Source organism: Aulonocara stuartgranti (genome assembly GCF_965226115.1).
Source record: "Aulonocara stuartgranti genome assembly, chromosome: 20".
NCBI classification, from domain to species: domain Eukaryota; kingdom Metazoa; phylum Chordata; class Actinopteri; order Cichliformes; family Cichlidae; genus Aulonocara; species Aulonocara stuartgranti.
Window position 1 is genome coordinate 30772092 of NC_138956.1, and position 24131 is coordinate 30796222.

The 24131-nt window shown below is 40.7% G+C and overlaps 1 protein-coding gene across 2 annotated transcripts in view; it reads right to left on the reverse strand.

Moving 5' to 3' along the window:
• Nucleotides 1-23793, reverse strand: part of jph2 (junctophilin 2) — a 29778-nt gene extending 5985 nt beyond the window's left edge. For both annotated transcript variants that reach the window (XM_082518586.1, XM_082518585.1), the window contains exons 1-3: nt 22256-23793; nt 17851-18667; nt 1793-1911 (exon numbers count right to left, since the gene is read on the reverse strand). In XM_082518586.1, the coding sequence (XP_082374712.1) occupies nt 1793-1911; nt 17851-18667; nt 22256-22634 (1315 nt within the window). In that variant the 5' untranslated portion in view covers nt 22635-23793. The remainder of the gene's footprint in view (nt 1-1792; nt 1912-17850; nt 18668-22255) is intronic.
• Nucleotides 23794-24131: the final 338 nt, after the last annotated feature.

Genomic DNA, 24131 nt, shown 5'->3' on the forward strand with positions numbered 1-24131 from the left:
CGATAATTAGAATTAATGTTCCATAAAAAGGCCATGGTATTTTTAACACTAAGTAATAATGCCTCAATCCATTAGGGATTTACAAACATCATAAATGATTTATCATGTGAGTGTCATGACTTAAAGTTCAAAATAATCCTCTTTTGTTTTTAGTGGTTTCAGTCATTCACCATGTGAAAGTAGCTGTTTTAGTGCCTCTCACTTTACCCAGCTTTATTCTGATTGGCTGCCATTCACAAACAGAATAATTGAGCAGCAGATGGGTGTGGCTACTGTGCTCACAGAGAGGTCACACTTCATGGCGCATAGCGCAGTATTGGGTTAAGTACAAAAGGAGTCTATAACCGAGTGCTCACATCAGTGAGGCCTGAACCTTTAGCTTACAGTGAGAATTATTATTATTATTATTATTATTATTATTATTATTATTATTTATTGAGTTATTTTTGCAGGTAAATATATTTTTTAGAAATATTCATTTATATTAATATCTTTCTGCTGTTTCATAATTATCATGGAGCACAGCTCACTGTTAGATAAATTCCTGTTGGCTCGAAAATAGCTAAAGGAGCTCAATTTAAAAACGGACATTTTTCCATTAAAAAAAAGATTCCCTTGATAAAAATGTTAGCTCAAGTATTGCAGGGCTGAGAGGTCACAGATTGTCTTTATAAGTATCATCCCCTTAAACCTCCTGAGAGCACAGGAAGCAGCTACAGAGGATATTAGAGATGCATTCAGCTGCTGCATCCCCTTCCTAATAAGCTTTCGCTGGAGTACACATTTTTCCATTAAACACAAATAAATTCTCTGTTTGCTCACATTTCAGAAAAAAATCCAAAGGAGAAAATTTGTCCCAAAATGAAATATATTAAAAACAATTAATATTTTTGATATTGTCAGACAATCCATACCTACAATGCACTGATATGCTTTCTCTTCATATTTGGTTTGAATTGAACAGCTGAACACTGTAGTTTTGAGCAAATGTTACTAAAACAGAAGAAATTACCATTTGTTGGGAAACATTTTTTGTTGTGGATGAATACACATGCTGATGATGATTACCAGCTGTAGGACACGTACAGCTGTAGGACAGCTGTACATATGATACTTTTCTTATGCTAAAAATAAGAAAAGTATAGAATATCAAAAGTCTGATCCTTAAATTTATGAAGTGTTTTGAAGCAGATGTTTCTCAGCCAGCGCCAGTCTCAACCAGACTTTTAGTGAAAGACTAGTCATTTAGAAAGTGAGAGACAATTCATTTAGAAAGCTGGACGACTTTCTGTTTGCATCTGACTTCTTTAAGCTCTCTGCTGAGTGAGAGCGCAGGAGTGAAATGCAGGAGGCTCCCAAATAGCCCCTTTGCTTTTGTGTCAATGTGTGTGTCGACAGACTCGCAATGAAACTGATACGATCCCTTCGACCCAATAAGATGGTCCTTTTTTTAGACAGTCAAACGCGACTATCCCTGTGATGGGCCTCAGCAGAAGGATATACTATCACAGGCTGTGAGGACAGAGACAAAGTAGAGAAGTAGCTCTGCTGTTGGGATTTTACATTTGCTGTTTCCTTCATACAGTATCATACATAAGTAGGTAAAAATTTTTTTTCTGAATTAGCTTTTTTAGTGTGCATTCCCGTGATATCTAGTGAAACTCAGAGCTTGCATACAGCTGCAAAGTCCGTGAGTGACATTATGATGCCTTAAAAGGTGGCCCTTTTAGATGCTTTTTAAATTAATTTTGCTGATTTTTTTCTAAAATGTGGTGTGGAGATGTCGACTAACCTGGCTGGTAGAAGGAAGGGGAGAGCTCTTTGGCCACCAGTCTGGCAATGCTGGACTCTCTGTTGGAGGCCTGGGCAGCCTGCTCAGCTGCATCTGCCTTGGCCTTGGCATGGGCTGTCCTGCAGTGGAAAGATGCAACACAAGTCACTCAGCCTTCTTTCATCTTCTCATTTCATTAATGGTCTGAATCCTAATCTCCCCCCCCCCCTATATGCCGGCAATGAACATGCTGTTTTCAGAAAGCATCTGTTGTTCACTTCAGTGTGTTTTATAAATGACACAATCAGTACCACACTTGGCTTAGCTGTCGGGAGGAAGAGTGGGATATGAGTGTGTTTTCACCATCAAGAAAGCAAAGTCAGAGTGTCTCCCAAATAGAATAATGCTATTAATTTAAATGTGAAACTACAAAACCTGGTTTTGTCCCCACAGGAGGCAACAAAGTCCACCTGTTAGCAGCTGTGAATTGGTGAAATGGAATATATAAATCAGAATGTATAAAACCATTCCTTTAATAGCAGGGCAGTTTCACAAATGTCGGTTTATACTGGTCTATAACTTTAAACCAGGCTTAATTTTACTAATAAAAAATAATTAAAGCCAAAGAAGGGGAAAAAAAAAAGAAAAAAAAAAAAAGATTCCCTCAGGTAAGCCTAGCACTGATATTACCATTTCATCAGCGACACCTCCATTGACAAATAACAGGAAAAGACAAAAACCAAAATAAACAAACCGGTTATATTTGAGGAAAAATACCAAAATCAATTTATTTTGAAGGCTACGCTATAACTTGCTGATCTCGTCTCATCATTAAATCATCAATCAGTTCATTTTGGAGTCACTGTTAGACAGAAACCACCTTTAGAAAGCCAAAAATTATATTTTAATTGTCCATCGTTTACGCTCCAAAACAAAAAGGGAAATCCCTTCTATTTATCCTCTGTGTCACCTTTTTAAGTAGCTTTAAGCTTTTCTTGTGTGAGGAAACACAGCTGAGGGGTTGGATACGCTCACTCAATTGAGCATTTACTTGTCACTTTCTTGTTTAACCTCTTTACAGCCACCAGTGATCAGCACATGCATCAACCAGGATGCAGCCTGTTTCAGTTCTACATACTTTTTCTGCTTTCTATTCATTTACGTCATACTATAATGGTTTCATGGTTCATGAGACATTGACCTCGACCTTCCTACACAAACACTCTCAGAGATAAGGGCCTTAAACAGAGTGACCAAAAATATCGCAGTACAAGGCTTGTTTATAGTATTCAATCATGGTCAAATGGATGCTGGGGTGGGCAGTCGCTGGTCATATGGCTCATTAGTATTATTAGCTTTGGAGGAAAGGGGTTGTCCTGTTCTACCGTTTGCCTGGGACAGAAATAAATTACACTTTTGCCACCATGAGTGAGACAATGAGTTATTGCTGGCAAGCTACTGAGGCCTCCATCATCACACAAATGTCTGTGTGGGTGACAGGCAGAAAGCACTGCAGCCTGACAGGCGTACATTTGTATATTTATAGTTGTTTTGCTGCACACTGGAAAAATTTACTTATCATGCAACACTTTGCATTGCAGAGTTCATGAACTTTCACTCTGGATTTCCCCTTAAAAAAAAAAAAAAGAATCACTGAAGAACAGGTAGCAACCAAGAAAACAAGGCTAATTCCAGCTGCTAAACCTGAAATGCAGTCTAGTTATACCACGAAAATAGGGCAGCACAATTTATTATTTTAATACTATTATGCTTCTCTACTCGGGTAAAGACTGTAGCCATACTGAAGTTTTGTAGAATAAAAGCTGTTTAACTGGTTCAGTGGTTACCATCTCAGTTTAGCTTGTTAGCATGCTAATGGTAGCTCTTTAGCAGTGTCAGCAGTGCGCGATTGCTCACGCGCACAGCTTAGAGGGAACATAGCGGTGTGTCAGGCATTTTGACTTTGCACATGTTTTATGATAACTACATTTAACCTAATTTCTACTGTACGATTCAGCTCAGTGTGACTTTACTCTCTGTGTGTTGGGTTTCTATTGTGGAAAGAAACTGGATTGTTTTTTTGTAGCCTTAAGTGCCTAAACCAATTATTTGGAATATTTGGTCAGGGAAAATTATCAGTAGGAAGCCACTTGGGGAATGTTACATGGAAAATGAGCCCCAACACATTGCAACAGCAACCAAACAGTTCCAAAAATCATATCATCTCAGTGAAAAAGTACACATATAATTAATTTAATCTGATACACCTCCTGCCTCTGTAAACATACAGTCAAATTTCAGCTAAGCGGATCAGGGAACTTTTAATTAAACAATTAAAAACACCTGCTGATATACTTCCTCAAAACCATAAAGTAAAACATCTGGCAATCACAAAAGGATCAGTTAATAGTTAAGAAAAAAAATCTAATCATGTTTTCATCATTAGTGATGAAAGAGGATGATATTAAATCAAATCAAATCAAATCACTTTTATTGTCACATCACATGTGCAGGCACACTGGCACAGCACATGCGAGTGAAATTCTTGTGTGCGAGCCCCACAAGCAACAGAGATGTGCAAACACAACAACACAAACGAGCAAAATACAAGAATGGCCAACCTGAAACTAATAAATATATGTACAATATATAATAGTGTATGCATTTCTGGATGTGTATACTAAATATTTTCCTACGTGTGTGTGTGTGTATACACATTTTTACAAATTAAATAGTAAAAAAAAATAAAAAATAAAAAAATAATAATAATAATAATAAAATATATAAAATATACAGAGTTGAATATGTGCAAAACAAGTGGCATTTATATACAGTGTGGAGTGCATAATGTTGAAGTTCCAGTAGTGAAGCTGAGGTGTCTATGACGTGTTCAGCAGTCTGATGGCCTGATGGAAAAAGCTGTCTCTCAGTCTGCTGGTACGGGACCGGATGCTGCAGAACCTCCTTCCTGATGGAAGCAGTCTGAACAGTTTATGGCTGGGGTGACTGGAGTCCTTGATGATCCTCCCCGCTTTCCTCAGGCAGCACTTCCTGTAGATGTCTTGGAGGGAGGGAAGCTCACCTCCAATTATCCGTTCAGAGCACCGCACTACTCGCTGGAGAGCTTTGCAGTTGTAGGCGGTGCTGTTGCCATACCAGGTGGTGATGCATCCAGTGAGGATGCTCTCAATGGCACAGTGATAGAAGGTCCTGAGGATGCGGGGGCTCATGCCGAATCTTTTCAGTCTTCTGAGAAAGAAGAGGCGCTGCTGCGCCTTCTTCACTGTTTTGTTTGTGTGTACTGACCACGTAAGATCCTCAGCCAGATGTACACCAAGGAACCGGAAGCTGCTCACTCTCTCCACAGCAGCGCCGTTGATGGTGATGGGGGTGTGTACTTCTCTGCACCTCCGGAAGTCCACTATCAACTCCTTTGTCTTTGCGACGTTGAGGGTGAGATGGTTGTCTTGACACCAGTGGGTCAGGGCGCTGACCTCCTCCCTGTAAGCCGTCTCATCACCGTTGGTGATAAGACCCACCACTGTAGTGTCGTCCGCAAACTTCACAATGATGTTGGAGTTGTTAGTGGCTGTGCAGTCGTAGGTGTAGAGTGAGTACAGGAGAGGGCTCAGTACACACCCCTGTGGAGCACCAGTGTTCAGTGTGATGGGGGATGAGGTGATGCTGCCCAGTCTGACCACCTGGCGTCTGTCAGACAGGAAGCTAAGGATCCAGCTGCAGAGGGAGCTGCTCAGTCCTAGATCCTGCAGTTTCCTGTCCAGCTTCGAGGGAACGATGGTATTGAATGCTGAGCTGTAATCTACAAACAGCATCCTCACATACGTGTCTCTCTTCTCCAGGTGTGACAGGGCAGTGTGTAGTGTCAGGGCTATGGCATCATCAGTGGACCTGTTGTGGCGGTATGCAAACTGTAGAGGGTCCAGTGAGTCGGGTAGTGCAGAGCAGATGAAGTCCCTGACCAGCTTCTCGAAGCATTTGCTTACGATGGGGGTCAGGGCTACAGGTCGCCAGTCGTTCAATGAGGAGATGGTGGAGGATTTGGGTACAGGGACGATGGTGGCCATTTTGAAGCAGGCTGGGACTACAGACAGAGAGAGGGAAAGGTTGAAGATGTGCGTGAACACTCCAGCCAGCTGAGCCGCGCATGACCTGAGGACGCGGCCGGGAATCCCGTCCGGACCAGTAGCTTTGCGTGCGTTCACCTTCCTGAAGCACTTCCGCACATCCTCCTCAGACACAGTGTGCGCACTGACGTCATCTGCGGTGCGCACACTGTCCGGTCTCAATTCATTAGATGATGAATTGCTGCTATATCCAAAAACTCGAGAGGTAAATGAGTTAAAAGCTGCTGCTGTTTGTCCCCAGTAACTGCAGGTACTGAGTGTGATTACTCTATAAATACTCAACATGTTGTAACTTTACACCAAGATGAAAATAGCTCCTCTTAGGTGGGGAAGATGCTTCCACCAGGAACAATTAGAGGCTCCTGAGGTCCCCTGATTGATATAAATGAGCTCCACCTGTCCACACAGACTCAGCACCTACTCAGGAAGCTGTTTTTCCTCAAAGTTATTCTAACAGCTGATCTTTAACAACATGTTTCCATAGCAATCTCAACAATATCTAAACTTAGCACAAAAAGTAAGGAAACTTTGTTTTGGTCGATTACTTCTTTGTTGTAATAATGCTTCTTGGCAATAAATCTTGTACCACTGGAAAGCCTGTTTATTTCCCCTTAGATGATGCCACATTTGCGAGGAAAATGCTTTTGTGTGTTGAAAAGCAGAGTAAAGTATGTGGGTTGTGCCCATGAAAATCTTGGAAAAAAATCCCCTCTGCCAATGCCAAACAGCTTATTCTGCTATCAGCTCTTGTTTGGTATCATTTATTTGACCAGATGATCAAAGTCTATGCGATCGTTGTTATGTTGGAGGATAGAATTTGGTCCAAGACTGTGGAGCGATTACCCCTGGCTGCAGAGACTCATCTTGATATCTCTCTGCATTGAGATGCCTCTAATGATGACAAGCCAGATTGTCAGCACCAGGGTACCAGAGGTTCAAAACAAGAGTCAATAGCAGAATAAGCTGTTTGGCTTATTCTGAGAAGATTTATAAAGTTTTTTTTAAAGGCACAACCCACATACTTAACTCTGCTGCTCAACCCATGAATGGATTTCCACTGGTATCAATTTTATTGCCAAGAAGCAATTTTGCAGCAAAGAAATAACTGACCAACCAAAAATGTCCTTACTACTTAGTTGTTGTGCTAAGTTTATTTAAAGTGCTAATGAACACAATATGCATACATGTTTATTATAAAAATATACTCTGAAAAGCCTCAACCATCTTCTCCCTTACCTAACAATATACTATTACAATTTAGTTCCTGACTGCCTGCAGACAGAGTGGTGTGTGAGGTAGCAGACAAGATGGCAGCCTTTCAGTGTGGACGGGTAAACTGCCAGTTGGAAGAGAAAGATGTCGACAGATGGCTTCTTCCTGGAAACTGACTCTACCTTCCACCTCACAGTGGTTCAGTGTCTTCAGGAGTAGGAATAGAGTTTCAACTGTTTGTTAACTGCGGAAGCTGCAGAGGGGGGCTTCATTCAGATAACACTGAATGTTTGGTCTGAATGTGGACCACATCTGCAGTTTTCCATTGGCCATAGTTGACTTTGACTGATGGATTAACTCAGGGGGAGTCCGGCTGCTTGATTTCACCTCTGATACACCTAAATGGTCCAGATGTCTGATGTCTTGGACATCTGGCTCAAACAACAATGACTGTAACCCACATCAGGTCCAGCTCATATTATTACTATGATAGCTTGATGTGAGCTTGGGTAGATTAGTGGCTAACAGCTATTTTCTTTAGTATGCCTGGAAGCACCAGGGTAATTCTAAGCTGAAGCAATCAGCAGATTTGACACACCGGGCTCAGTTCAGCTTCCTGCCTCTCTCTTGTTCTCCTTCCTGTTGGGAACTCCACAGTTTTCCCATTTAGTTTAGCTTATTGCCAACAAAACATGGCATCGCACAATAGTCACAGAACCACGTTTACACCACTGATATTACATTTGTACTACTTTTAACATAATAAATGGTTGAATTCAGCATGAAATACTGTGTTCTTTCCATTTCAGTTGTAGCATAGGAGACGGACATTACAGCCAGGAAGCTAATTATGAAAGAAAAGGGTAATCTGAAAGTGACTGCATGTATCCTTTATATACAGTCTATGCTTAAATACAGTGGTTAAGTATGAAAACTCACTGTGCACTTTATTAGAAAACACCTATGAGACCTGCATTTTTTTATAAAGTGCTATGCATGTAGCAGAGCTACTGGTAAGTACTAAAATGGCTAAAGGCAGCAGACGGATATAAACTGACCCCTGTAGCAGCCTCACATCCATTCACAGCTCACTGAGCGTGTCCATCACTGACCACACAACTCTCAGTACCATAAATATGGTGAAATCTTTAGCACAAGCACAAGGTGAAAAGTAGGGACTTAGGCCTGCATGGTTAAATCAAATTCAATCCTGTAAATTACGAGTCATATAATCAAAATGAATAGATTTGTGCAAATCACTGACTAAAATAATAATAACAAAAAATAAATAAATAAATAAACCAGAACCTGGCATGAAGGATTAAAGCAGCCAAGCACTGAGCAGTGTTTTCCTGCTGGAACACTATATTTGTTTGGGGCTTTTGGTGTAATTATATATCTTCCAGTCTGGTTACAGTTGCTAAAAAATGTATATCATAGCTCCTCATAATGTCAGTCAATGGATGTTCTGATTGATAAATCCCACCTGTGACCTCAGCAAACACTTAAATGAATAGTTTAAGGCTAACCAATGTGTTATGCCATGACATTAGTCAGTGAGAATACTTTAGCCTTCTTTCTGGCTCAAATTGAGCCCAAATTTTCAAAATTAACCTTGTTTTCACCAAGCACAAAAACGATCAAGTCAGCCCATAACGCTAAGATTAGTGAGGTCACAGATCAAAAGTTTTCTTGGGCTGTTATTCTATAGGTTTATATACAAGTCTTTTTGAAACCAGAGGAGCTGCACTCTACTGTTTGTTAGAAAACAAACCCCCACAAGTGTAAGAGAATTCTGCACTGAGTTCACTTCTCAGACACAGACAGCTTTTATATACAGTCAGCGAAGGAAGCATTCAGAGGCTTCAGCTGCAGAAACAAAAGTACAGTAAAGGTCACTTTACACAAATGCACTGCAAAAATAACTGTGTGTACTTTGAATTAAAAAAAAAAAGCATGTGCTAGTGTTAGTACATTAATATACTTTATTTTCTGTGCGTCATAACTCCCCACAGCTATGAGATCACAGATTAATGTAAAACTTAAATTTGGCCTAATATATAAGTATAGATACAGTTCTTTAAATAAGTCCTGGTACTCTGCTGTTTTGTAATGTCTGTTTTTTTGTCCCGCCACCATCGTCTTGGAGTCTACTGATGGCGAGAGAGATGTGCCACTGGATCTTTGTGGAGGGTCCTTTCCAACTCTGCAGCAACTATGTGTGCATACACGAGGGAGTATGCAAGAGTGATTAGCTGTTAATAAAAAAGATGACAACATTTTTAAATATAATTGAATCTGTTGGCCAAAATATTCGCACATTAAGTGCTAATGGAAACCTCGTTACTGCAACATTACTCAGAGGTCACGTCGCAAGAAATAGTAGAGAGCTCATCTATTTTTCTAATTACTGACCAGTTTCTTTTTCTATCAAATTAAATAAGTCACTTGATAAAAAAAAATAGTCCTCAAAGAGTCCTGAGCCGTAGTCTGAACTTTGTTTACAACTTTTATGACCAGTTGATCGCTCACCAGCACAAAATGCTAGTATCAGCAGTACAGTATGTAATCCAAGCCCCACAACTAAAGCTAGGTGTGGTACATATATACACTAACCCTTTATACCCAAGCACTTGCTTATGAGGTGTGCCATATTTATATCCATGGAGGCATTTGACACCACTGCTGACGCAAGATGGATCGAGATCTGTGATCTCGAACTGTTGGCGGCTCTTAGCGGAGCTAAAGCTTGCAGGAGGTGACAGAAAGAGAGAAAAACAGCAAGCAGATTACTGTTTTTGAGCACAGCTGTGTGGTGTATGGGTAAGTATTTGATTTCTGTCTGCAGGGAAAAAGAAGAAGAATCGCTGTCTGGGTGTTTGTGACCAGATAGGAAAGACGGGGTCTGACAGCAGCAAGGGGGGAGGGGGACAATCAGCTGTTGCATTCCCCCGCGATTGTGATACAGCAAGAGTATGCCTGTCCATATTTAGTCAGGGCTCCTCCGTGACTACAAGGCCCCTATGAGTGCGTCATTTACACCCTGTCCTGCCACACAGGTCCTCCTCCAGACGCCCAGCAGCCAGTCCACAAAGCAGAACAATGTCCACAGACTGTCTGAGTGTCAGCAAACACTTTGACTAACTGGGCTTGAAGAGGCCTGGTCTGGGATCGCATGCAGTGTCCTGGTTGTATGTGTATTTTTAAATCCAAGACATCACTGCCAAAGGATCATAGTGTGAGGAAACCACTGCCAGGAACAGATGTGTCATGTCTCCTCTGCTTATATAATATTGGATTTCAGTTTAATATCCAGGACTACAGGAAGGCTGTTTTGTTAGGACCAATGCAACAATATAAAAATACTCCAGTGCAAGAAAAACAGATTTTAGAGGGTGCAAAGGACATTAAATTGTCAAAAAGAGAATAAGAAAGATGTAATATTATTCCAGTAGCTGTCTACGTAGGATAAAAAGATAAATTCGAGGTGCTGTGACATAGTTAAACTCCTAAAAATAAAGAGCATTCCATGCACTTTTGCAAGGAACTCCTCAGTCACTTACACCTGCTCCCTATCAGCCACGGCTCCAGCAGATAATGTGCACTGATACCAATCAGAATTTTAGACTACTGCAAAAACAATGAATCCACTTTTTCAGTTCAATTCAAATTCAATTCAGTTTTATTCATGTAGCACCAAATCACAACAACAGATGCCTCAAGGCACTTTATATTGTAAGGTAAAGCCTCTAAAATAATACATAGAAATCCCCAACAATCATACGACCCCCTATGAGCGAGTGCTTTGGCGACAGTGAGAAGGAAAAACTCTGGCAGAACCAGGCTCAGGGAGGGGTGGCTATCTGCTGCAACGAGTTAGGGGTGAAGAGGAGGAGGGTAGGACAAAGACATGCTGTGGAAGAGAGATTAATAATAACTGATGATTAAATGCAGAGGAGGTGTATAAACACACACTGAGTTAGACAAAAAAGTGGAAGTCTGGAAGTCCCCAGCAGCCTAGCGTTATTGCAGCATAAATAAGGGATGATTCCGGGTCACCTGATCCCACCCCAACTATATGCTTTAGCAAAAAGGTTTTAAGCCTAATCTTAAAAGTAGAGATGGTGTCCGTCTCCTGAATCCAAACTGGAAGCCGGTTCCACAGAAGAAGGGCATTTGTTAACAATACTTTACATCTCCTCTGCCATCTGATTTAAATGTTTGGACACTGAGTGTATAAAGCACTGATATGTCAGTGGCATGTACACTGTTTTCTGCTACATCTTGCAATGCATTTTGTCTCACTTTGCAGGTACCAGACTGGCTGTTGATAATGATGTGATGATGAATCCTCACGCAGTGGGTATTCACCATAAAGACACTGAATAGATGCCTGTTTTGCATCACTGAAAAAGGATTGCCATTTATACTGTGCTTATTTGGTCTTACCAGACACTCAAAGTGGTTCAGACTGCACTCGTCAAGGAATTTGAAGTGCTGTGATATGGTTAAAGGAAAATCTCATGCTTGAGCTAGTTGCTGGTAACAAGCTCATTCAACAGAAACTTTTAAATATAAATGATTTATCAGCCCAAGCACATTAGCAAAAAGACTCCACGGTCACTTAGACCTGCTCAGAGTCAGCACTGGCCTCTGCTTTTAATGTGTGCCAGTAAAGAGGATTACAGCCAGAGCTATCTACTGCCCAACCCGTACCCATTTCATTTATTTATCTATCTTTTGGATTGTGCTTCCTACGCATGCAGCAAAAGAATTCCATCTGAAACTTGAATTGACAGAAGGGAAACATATTTTTGTCGGTTGGAGTCTACTGCTTAGTTTGACCCAGTCTCACCTGGCCTGGACATGAAAAGGACTGACAGTTCTCAGTTCTGCGGATGGTGTTCGATGGAAAATAATGCTGCCCTTATTCTCTATGGGTCCCACTAACTCTGCAGAAAACTCGCTATACAAGAACTTGCACCAAACAGGGCTATTCAAAGTACATTTTAAAAAGCGTAATTTCTCTTGAGACCTTTTAAGTGTTTGTTTTTACCACCTGGAATGGCCATGGCTTATGCTTGCTACAAAAAAGCTCTCCATCAGTGACATCTACGACCTAATTACAGTGCAATTCCACTTTATTAGATAATCTAATGTTTGGTGGAAATGGGAAGTAATCCTAAAGAAGACACTGTGTGCACAAGGGACTGCATGAAAGAGTGATTAGATGACAGCATCTTTAAATATAATTGAATCTGTTGGCTAAAATACACACACATTAAGTGCTAATGGAAACTTCATTATTGCAACATTGCTCGGAGGTCACATAACAAGAAATAGTACAGAGAGCTCATCTGTTTTTCTAATTACTGACCCGTTATTTTATTCCCCTCAAATTAAACAAGACAGCCCTCAAAGAGTCCCGAGCTCCAGTCCGAACTTTGTTTACAACCAGTTTACAAAACTGTTTTTATGGACGGTTAAAGAGCCAAAAATACTCAGAATCCTAAAGAGTTAATATGTAAATAGTAGAAGTCAATTTTAAACGTAAACAGTAACTCAAACTGCCAAGTAAATGTAATGAAAACCAAAGTTTGCCTGTAAAATGCGGTGCAGCTGAAATTTCAGCACTGACCTTCCAGCACTTTTTTAGGCTCTTCCTGATGACAGTCGTGTTAAATGTGAAATCTGCTTTTCTCTGTTCAGACTTGCCTCAGGTGATCCTAAAGCACTGACACAATGAGTAACTCTCATATACTGCTTATCTTTGCAGTACAATATTTAGATTTCAATCTCCAGGGACGGGGGTCTGCAGTCCATCAGTGCAAGTCTCACTGCTGTAAACACTCAGCCTATTTCAGGTCTTGAAGACGGCAAAAACACCACCGCCTTGTATGGTCAGACAATCTGAAGGTAGACATGTTTGTGCACACATGAATCACATAATAAAAAAGGATTTCCTGCATTAATTTTAAATCAGATTGTGCTGCAATGTGTGAGAGAAAGGTTTAAATAAATCTGTGAGACAAATCGGGGTAGCGATTAATCACAATAATGACTTAAACATAATCACACTCATGCATTCTGTGCTCATCCAAAAGGTTTTTCACCTAGTTAAAGGAATAGTTTGACACTATGGGAAATGCTACTCTTAGGGCGATTGTGGCTCAAGAGTTGAGAGTTCGTCTTGTAATCGGAAGGTTGCCAGTTCGAGCGTTGTGTCCTTGGGCAAGACACTTCACCCGTTGCCTACTGGTGGTGGTCAGAGGGCCCGGTGGCGCCAGTGTCCGGCAGCCTCGCCTCTGTCAGTGCGCCCCAGGGTGGCTGTGGCTACAATGTAGCTTGCCATCACCAGTGTGTGAATGTGTGTGTGAATGGGTGAATGACTGGATGTGTAAAGCACTTTAGGGTCCTTAGGGACTAGTAAAGCGCTATATAAATACAGGCCATTTACCATTTATACTCTCTACTGAATTTTGTGACTTTTGGAGTGTTTTTAATTAATTTATCTGACAGATAATATGGCTCGCTGTGGGGATGTTAGCAAAAACAGACCTTCCAAAAAAATTTGTGGCAGGCATCTTTGTCTGTGCATTGCAGCTGCACTGTTTACGGATGCAGCTTGGTAACCAAGCTCGGTACTGTTGGCTTAACTTAGTACTCCCACCTTCTCATCTAAATACAATCAGCAGCAATCAGTTCAGGCTTCAAAAGGTAAAGTGTAGAAACCACTGAGTGCCAGTGTCCATCTTTTATATGCAGTCATACAATTAAGTACATTTTCCCTTCTAATAGGATTCAGCAAAGGCCATTTCTGGCATCACAGGGGGTTATAATAGGGTCAGACTATGTTTGTGTGGGGCAGGTTACAAATGCTCAGAGGAATTTAGCATGTGAAGCACATTTCCTGTGTGAATATATTCCTTGCTAAATAAATACATTGTACATAAAAGGAAGTTGTTTCTTACTCTCATGTGGCCTCTTTTTTTATTTCACTAAACTGTTCTTAACTGTTATTTCAGTTTCTTTTTTGATCTAGAAATCCGTTGGGTTTTAGCAGGGATGCATCTATCAACTGAAACATCTCTGAGCTGCAGGTTTCTTGTGAGACTAAAAAACAAAGAAAAACAAACTTTCTGATCTTTGACATAGCTGAATTTGCTTTTTACTTGTTCTACTTTTTCACCGAAGCCTTCCCAAATTGGCATAGTTTGTTACTTGTAGTTTTCCACCTTGGAAAAGACATCATGTTTTCCTACAGGACTCCCAGGATGACAGTCCCTGGTGGTTTCCCCACAGTCTCTCCATTAAAAATATTCAAATTTAGAAGACTAGATGCAAAATGTGGAACATGATCATTGTAGAACAGGCGAACAAAGGATAAAAATGCCGTGTAGTCTTGCATAAAATGATACTTCTGGCTACAAATACTCCAGAAGATCACCTGTTTTACTTCCAGGCTTTGGGTGTAATAAGCTCAGGAATTTGAACCACTGATCAAATGATTATTGGAAACCTCAAACTATTAAAATCAAAAATTCTGAATGACCCGACCTCTTACAATGACACACAAATATAAGATTACAGCATGTACGTCCACACATGCTTTAGCGTTTTCACACCAGGAGGAGCATGGCTGTAAGGACCCTGGGATCCCAGCGGGGAGTCATTTCTGAGAAGTCGTGTTCAAGGCCAACAGTGGTGAGCTGGAAACTGATACTGTGGAGCTGCTTGCTACATTCCAACTATTGTAAGATACATCAACATTTTGACAACTGCAGGGAGTAAAAGTGTCAGATTGTGAATCATCTAAGATTTTCGCTAAAAGGCCAGCATCGCCATTACTCAAATACCCTGCACGACTCCATGATAAGTACTCTTCTGTTCACAACTCAAATATCATGTTAATTATTCAGCTTTAGAGATATTGGATTTTGTTTCTCTTTCATGGGGATGATGAGACTTATGGGTTCCCCTGTTTCTAGGCTCTGTGTTAAACTATAAGCAAACTCATTTAGAAAAATCCAGAGATCTTCTGCTCCTCAGGTATTCAACTAAATCCTCTGTCGACTACGATCTGGGCTTGCAGCAGGAAGCACATATAGAGATTTCAGATATGTATTCTCCTCCTAACGTTGAAATCTATCAGAAAGCTATCAGATATTCAGCCACTCCTGTAACTGAGTGCAGTGGAGCTCTAAAGGTCACTCCAGTCTCACTGTTTGAATATGTTGTACACAGTGCCAATTCAGGCAGATAAACTGAGAAACACACACTGAGAGGGAGAAAAGTTATGCCTGTGAACTTTCCAGTTTCACCACAAAAAACTAAACAGGTAACCAGAAGAACCCACATGAATTTTTAACAATGGGTTGTCCAGTTTGTGCTATAATACATTGATTAAAGGTATTTCTGTTATAGGTTTATTTGGACTTGCAGCCAAAGCCATGGATGATTACAATGACAGATAAAGGCTCTAAATAAATGTTAGTAGTATGTGAACTTCATTTGCCTTCACACAAACTGACCTTTAGCAAATCCTAGCACGACTTTAAGCCTTTTAACCATTTAATTTACATATAAGTCACAGGGCTAAGCACCTGTTATAAAAGCAGTGCTGCTGAAAGGTTCTGAAGGCATTTCCTGGATCATAAAAGACTCTTTCAGCCATCTGAATAAATAAATATCTCATCGGCTCTACTGCAAAGGTTGCCAAACAATTCAAAACTATCCTTATTCACATTACGGAAAATCATAGTAGCTAAGACAATTACAGCACATAGTGTGTTTGTGTTTATGTGGATTGCAGTTTGGGGGGTGCCTACATACTTGTCTTTACTCCCTTTTGTAGGATTTTTAAAATAATTGATTTTATTTTTGTTTTATTTATAGATATTTCTGTCTGAACCAGTGCAGTGAAAAGAAGATTGACATTTCCATCTGCTGTGATTTATATTTGGTGATGTCGGCTCTTTAGAGGTGGGAATCACCATACATCCCACGATACGATATTATCACAATACTTAACGCACGATACGATATTATTGCGATTTAAAAAAAAAATTTTTTTTTGCAATATTCAGATTCTGTACATAAAGGTAAACTTTGATATTAGATAAAATGAATATTGATAAAGTCTCGCACTCAGTCTTTCTCTCATTTCAGTTAGTTTTATTGTTGACAAACTGAACGGTTTGTATTACAGTCTAGTCCAACTTAACTGAATGCAACCATCTGGTACAATTATAGCTATTCTGAACTATGCAATATGAAAACTATGCAGCCCATTCAGCAACTGAAGAATTTGAAAGTAAATTAAAACAAAATATAAATTTACATTAAATAAAAAAGTTTTAAACTTAATTAAAATAAAACATGTCTTAAATTAAAATAAGTAAACTGTCATGTTTATTGCTGCCAAAAAAAAGTTTAACACATTTGGACAGTGAAGGAATGTCAGGATTCTTGCTCAGAAAAAGGATCAACATGCTCTGAGCACAAAAACCTTTTTAGTAACAAAATATCGATTTCTGCTGTCCCTGTATCGATACATTATTAGCAAACAAAATATCACGATACTACACAGTATCGATTTTTTCCCCCACCCCTACGGCTCTCATCGCTCTTCCATGTGTATATGTGACAGCACTGAGCAGCTCCTTCAGTGGGAGACTGCGGCACCCACGGTGTGGGACGGAGAGATTTCGCAGGTCTTTCCTCCCCACTGCTGTCAGACTCCATAATAAAGACTTTAACTGATCAAGCACACACATCCATACATATGCAATAATACTAAGTGCAATAATCCTTTCTGTCATCGTTGTATTTTTACTCAGTTGTATATAGTATTTGTATTTGTATTCTATTTTTATCTTATTGTATATTTATTTTATTTTATTCTACTGTATATAGTATTTTATTTTATTCTATTCTGTACAGTTGTGTACTGTATTTATTCTTATTGTATTCTAATTTTTGCCTCATAACTTTTGCACTGTCCACTTCCTGCTGTGACAAAACAAATTTCCCACGTGTGGGACTAATAAAGGTTATCTTATCTTATCTTATCTTATATCGGTAATGGACAAGCTAGTGAGAGCAGCAGAAGGACCCAAGGACAGAACAGAGTGGGCTTCAATCAAAAACAGATCAGATATTAAGTCAAAAACAACATTAAAAGAAGAGAAGGAGTGCAGGTGTAGTGCAAAGCAACATGCTTATGTGCAGCTACTGTAAGGAGACTGAAGCACCCACATGGGATTTTCCAATTGGAAGGCACCGATATCTGCTGATCTGCTGGGTTTGTGCCGAGTTTGACAAAAAATACACTTGTGCAAATACTTCAAAAGTAGCCAAATTCTACAAAAACAACAGAGCCAGCGACCCTCAGTGGTATTTAATACCACTGTTAAAGATCGCTGGAGATTTATCCAGCGATCCATTTTCTTGACAGCTTAGCCTCACTGCAGGGGGCTGAAGCTGATCTTAGCTGCAACTGGACAACAGGCTGGATATACCATAGAAAAATTACAAGTCCTTTGTAAGGGAGACATCCACTAACACTCACATTCACACTTGAGGCTAATTTAGAATCACCAGTTAACCTAAGAAGCATGTCGAAATCATAGTTTTGCTCTGAGGATAGAAAAAAATACCCATAATAGACCAAATATGATTTAAAAAAAAGGCATGAGAAGAATGATCTCTCTGGTTTCTTACCTGGAAGCAGCAATCTCTGCCTTCTGCTTGCCGATGGCTGCAGCCCTCTGAGCACCCTCCACTGCCCGCTCCACCTTCTGCTTGATCTTGGTTCCCTTCAGCTGGATCACCCTCTTCTTCATGGCTTTCACCAGCATGTTGTTCATGTACTTGCCTTCTTCCTTCCCTCCCTCAGCGAACGTGGTGCATCCGTAGCCGTGTCTTTGGTTATTGAGCCACTCACCCTCATACTTCAGCCCGCTGGACCTCTCGCTTATTCCATATCCTGAGCGCTTGTCATTCTTCCACTCGCCCATGTAGACCTCTGTGGTGGTGGCGTCAATGTCAGCCTCCACTGGGGGGAAATCCTCAGCTCCAGCCAGACTTTCATCCCCAATGCTGACTGTGGAGTTGGTGTCGCTGGCGTTGGAGCTGAGAGCTGAATCCGGCCTCAGGAAGCTGATCTTGCTCTTCTGGCTGGACAGCGATGTGCTTGAGTCGGACTTCTTCAGCTTACCCAGTAGGGAGCTCCTGCGAAATAGGCCCTTCTTCTTGTTTTTAACAGCCCCAGGGTCCACCTGGAGTGTGAGGGCAAAGCCTCCTCGAGACGGTCCCAGCTGGGTAGGAGTGGCGACGGGTGTCTCCTCACCTGAGGCATTGGTGGTGGTGATGATTGGGACGTCTTGCTGCAGGACGGTGCCATTGCTGTGCTCGCTGCGAAGGGAGGTCAAGGAGGTACGAAGAGGGGAGCGGACAACTGCTGCCATGCCGTAGGGGACGCTCTGTCGAACACCATAGCCGTGCCGCATCCCACCAGTGAACTGACCCTGAAATGTACCTGGAAACCATTAAAAAAATAAGTTGTAAATATTTTGTTACTACATTTAACCCTAGAAACGTGTTTCCACCTTGATCAGGATGAAATCAACACCAAATCATCTACATTGGGAAAGACTGCACTGCACTTTTTATGGACATAGAAGACAGACCCCACTAACACTGGAAATCATAATGACATTTACAATCAGGTCAAAGACTCCCTGATCTTTTGTTCAAGAATGCTTTTTGATCTTAGAAAGAAGTTTTCATAGAACTTTAAGATTTTGAGATGCAGATTTTATTGACTTCCCCATCCTCGTACACTTTTATTTCTGATCAAGCAATTGCAAAACCACTGGAACTGCAAGAAGGTGGTTTGAACAGCTTACTATCATTAAGAACTTTGTCATAGACTCTGGGCAGAAAGCACAGGATTCTTTTGCTTTTATTTTGAAATGATTGCTGTTAAACATTCCAGTCACACGTGACGGTGAGACAATCCAGTTAATCAAGACACAGTCGAGAAATTACCAAGAGGGAGAAGCCCTGTGACAGCCTGCCTGATGGACAGACAGGAAGCGCAGCAGCATGTGCCGCCTGTTCTTTCTTTTTGTTTATTCTCTCCTGTAGTTTGTGATTCATCCTGTTTACTGTTTGTTGTCTCTCCTTTTCTGTCTTCTCTGTCCACTCACTCACCAGTCAGTTACAGTAGCTCCCTAATTCTGAGTGTGTATGAGGTCTCTTCCTGTTAAAATGGAGCACTTCCTCCCAGTGCTTGCACACAGCGTGATCATGTTGATCTTTCATTATAAAGCACCTCGAGATAGCTTGTGTGCTATGTAAATAGCACCTGCGAAAAAAGTATGATTTTTATTTGTTGTGCCGTCTGTATTTTGTGCTAATGAAGGAGGAATGCACTGTGTTAAACCTACATTGTATCTTATACCCTATCCTGATGCTCACTATCTGAGAAATGTTACCTAACATCACAGCTATACAGACTTCAACACCTTTGATAAGTCTGTCTGTTAAGAATATGCGGTATAAACACATTATATTGATTAGCAGAAGGATAATGGCTCAGAAATAATTTAAGAGGCTGCAACCATCTCTAATTTGCTCATTACATTAATGCAAAAGCATTTGATGCTTTCATAGCTCCTGCAATTAATGTATTGACTCAAAGTCAGCTCTTAAGTTTTTGCTCCTTTCTGTGTCTTAGCAGAAGTTACTGTTCAGCAGTGGAAACACACCAGCTCACAGTATGCAAATGGCATCACCCACTACAGCAGGGATTCAGTGCATTACCATAAATTAAATTGAAGATTGTGAAAATAGTAAATCTTAGCACTTTAGCTTCATTAGCATGTTAATAATGCCATTCTTAACATATTAGCCTGTTAGCCTATTTGAGTCCAGGCTCACAGAGCTGCTATCGCTCCTGGAGACTGTTGTTTAAACGTTCATTTCTGCCAAAATGTCATGGATATCTTTAGAGTGACACATCTCATTCAGTACTACCCTCGCTGACAAGTCATCTTAGTGTCTGTTCTCATGCTAAAATTGATGTGTGTGGATTACAGTGACAGCGAGGCCTCAGCCTGCAAGGCCAAGAGGGCACCAAATATGTGGGCTATTATTAAATCCTGACATCTGGTGCTCTCACACCCACCCGCCTCCAACCACATCTTCCAACGCACCGCACCTCAAAGCTGATGAATCAGAGGTTAAGGAGGGAAACCACTGCTGTTGTACAAACACAATTAATTTTATTCGTCTAACTCATTTTATTAAGTAAGTGAGCTGACGGGCTAAGTAGAACCAAGAGAAGCGCCCAGAGAAAGTGTACAAAAAAATGCACACACAAAGTTCGATAATAATGTTTCCTTCCTGATACACTGTTAACACAGTGGCCGCATTCATAAATGATATACAAATGACATAATATACAACGTATAACAGTTGAGAGGACTAGTACTGCTGCACAACTGCTCACTTTACTACACGTTTTGTATGCTTAGTACTTTTACTTGTGTAAGACGTAGACTTGAGGGCATTTCTTTTTGTGTTTTTATTAATTTTGAGTACTTATTTTGCCACTGTGACGTGTAGTGTAACAAACTGGAAACATCCATGTAGGGGTTTTTAGCTCCAACAAACTCTGAGCACCTCTTGACTGACAGCAGCAGGGTGGTGTTTTCTTCTTGTTACAGAGGCATCATTAAAGACCACCGAGTTCATCAGGCCGGTCTGTTTTGCACTCACGGATTTGTCTCCAACAATCTTGGCAGGAGTTTCCTTTTGATGTTGCAAGATTTACAAGCAGAACAATAGTAATAAAGTACTGCACTTCAGGACTTCACATTTATTTTATAGCTATAGATAGCAGTTAAAACCATGAAGGTCATGATGTGTTCAATTCAGCTTTTAAAAGCACATCAAGAAGTTGAATCACCTAAACCTTTTCAGTTGTCAAGTGCATCAGTAATCTCAGCAATACTGACTGAAAATCCTCAAACTAGCAACGTTTCCTCATTGAGAGGAATGTTGTGAAGAGGTTCAGCCACACGATGACCTCTGACCCTACTGTGGTCTGCTGCTGCAGTTTTAATATATACAGTATATTTCTTAGCTGCCCTTAGCCATCTTGATTAATATTAAAATAATCTGAATACTCATAACTCTGCAGAGACCTACAGCAGCAGCATTATTTTTTATTTAGTAGTAACTATGTACATTTAAATCGGTATTTTACTGAGTACAGTAACAAAAATACTCAAGTCCTTCATTTATCTATTATTAGTTTTACTTAAAGATTCAGAAACCCGATTATCCTGCTGAGACATGAATCTGCAGTTTGACCACAAGCATCTGTTCATCTCAGTGCCATGTACTCAAGTGATGTACTCAAACATAGATAAGTGGATGTGCTTGAGCATGTGTACTTACTTGCTGTAGTACAGTAAATGGTAATTTATTTGATTATTTCTATATTTAAGGAGTAATACGTTTATCAGCACTAGCTTTAGAGGCACATTAGCATTTTCAATGACTATAAGTAACTCTTTTCTGTGGTAACTAAGTACATATACTCAAGTATTTCACAATGGTTTTCAGGTACTCTTTCTATATGTAAAGCGTTCTCCATTTAAAATATCTGAATCGGCAGTTTTAATGTGCACGTCTTTCTTTAAATAGTAACAAAGTGCATATATGTGAATATTTCACTTTTTCACAGTTATAAGGTGCCCCCCCCCCCCCTTTTTTTTTTGCTGTATATTTGTTATCCTTCTGTATAGATTTTTGTAGAGGTAATAATTTCGCTTTCCATTGCACTGTTTATGTGGCAACTTTAGTATTTTCTTACATTTATTTGCGAATTAAAGTATCGAGTCTATCATACAAGTCTTGCAAAGAAGTAGCCTTTACAGACTAATGATAATTATTAGATACACATGGCATACAAAATATGTGATATTCAATTAAAACAACGAATACTTCACATATCAAACTTCTAACAGCACATTATCGAAAAATATAAAAACATCAAAGTTTTTTTTCCCCCCCACTTGTTGGTCGTTGTGGGCATATTTAATGCGACTCTCACCTCCATCCGCATACGTCTCTGTGCCATATCCATCCTGGAGCCCGTTATTCCATGTCCCCTCATACTTTGCTCCGCTGCCAACACTGATCCGGACGCCATATCTCCCTTTGAATCCATGAGTCCATTCCCCTTTGTAAATCCAGTGTCCTTTGGTTTCTACTCCCAGACCGTGACGCTTCCCCTGCGACCAGTATCCCTCGTAGGTGTTCCCGCTGGGCCAGGTGTAGACTCCCACCACCTCGAAGCCGTAGTTCCAGGAGCCCGAGAACTCGCCCTGTCCTTTGGGTCCGGTGCAGATGCCATGGCCGTGGGCTTTGCCCCCCTCCCAGCCTCCGCAGTAAGCTCCACCGTCATCAAACTCAAAGCGACCTCCACTCATTCCTCACCGCAGAAAAACGCACAGAAAGTAAAGCTGATTTTTTTTTCTGTTACCTGTCTAAAGATAAGAGCTCCGTTAGTCTGACTTCACCTTCACCTGACATTAAAACTGGCAGGAGATACCCTCAGTGCTGAACTTGGTTTCTTCTTTGGAAGTTGGTTTGGGGGTTTCTGAGCGTGTCCATGAAGCTCCGGGGCGCACTTCACACTTTATTCTGTTTTTCCTCCCTTCTTTTCTCCGGATTACTCCACTGTCTTATTGGATTCGTCGATTAAGCTAATTAACTACCCACTCCACAGATTCCCTCCAGGATAAATTATACCTCGTTGCAAATTTGGATCCTATTACCGGTTACTGAATCGGAATTGTTTCTGTCTTGAAAAGCCAGGGATCTTACATGGCTTTACCAGGTGGCCACAGAGAAAAGCCCCTTTCCCCCTGTCCCTGCCACCCAGCTATCTCCCGACAGTCGCTGCTGTTGGAAATATTTTAGCAGACCTAACAAGGCGACCAATCCACACACACACCCTTCCAAAAATACAACCCAATCCTTACTCTGCTGCCTGCAAGGAGCCATGCCAGAGAGTCTTGCCACTTCGGGACAGGACTCTGCTCTCTATAGGTTTTACTGCTGCACACACGGTGCGCCCAGTTAATGCAGTTGGAGCGCAATTATTCTCTAATAGGCTGTTAAGCTTCAGCAGAGAGATATGTGAGCGCACATGCACCACTGTTGCATCCAATTCATCTTCCTGTATGACGGAAAAGCGCCTGTGGTTCTCGTGACATTAAGTCAAGTGCAATATTTCCAGTGCAAATTAGGCTTCAGCATGTGTCTCTGTGGTTTATTTCTCCATAAATGTAGCCATGCATATAGATCCCTTTTGGTACCATGTGTGCTGCTAGTATGTTATATATTCCTGTTTTACTAGGAAAAAAATGTTTCTCTGTCTAGTTTCTTCTGCTTTCTAGTTCCCCTGTCTCCGTCTTGTCTGTCATTTTTTTTTTAGTTTTTTTTTTCCAGTTTTACTTTGAAAGTTAGTTTTGCTGTATTTTACTTCCTTTTTCCTCCTTTGTGGTTGTATCCCTCATCCTCATCAGTTTCACCTGTTGCCCACCTGACTGTCATCACTAATCACACTTATCTGCTACACTTACTGGCCCCTTTATTAGGTACAGCTTACTAGTATAGGTTTGAGATGATTGGAGCGTTGTGATATGGTGCATTACCCTGCAGAAAGCAGCCACCAGAAGATGGGAATACTGTTTCCATTATGTCACTACCAACAACTTGACCTGTAAATACAAGGCAGGATGGAGTCATGCTTTTATGTTGTTTATGGCAAATTCTGACCTTACCATTCAGGTGAGGTAACACAAATGTCATCAGGTCTGGTTTTTCCAAATTACTCTTGTATAATTTTGGTGAACCTGTATGAATTATAGCCTATCTCCTTCAAGGTTTGACATGTTGTACATCAGAGATTCTCTTCTGTA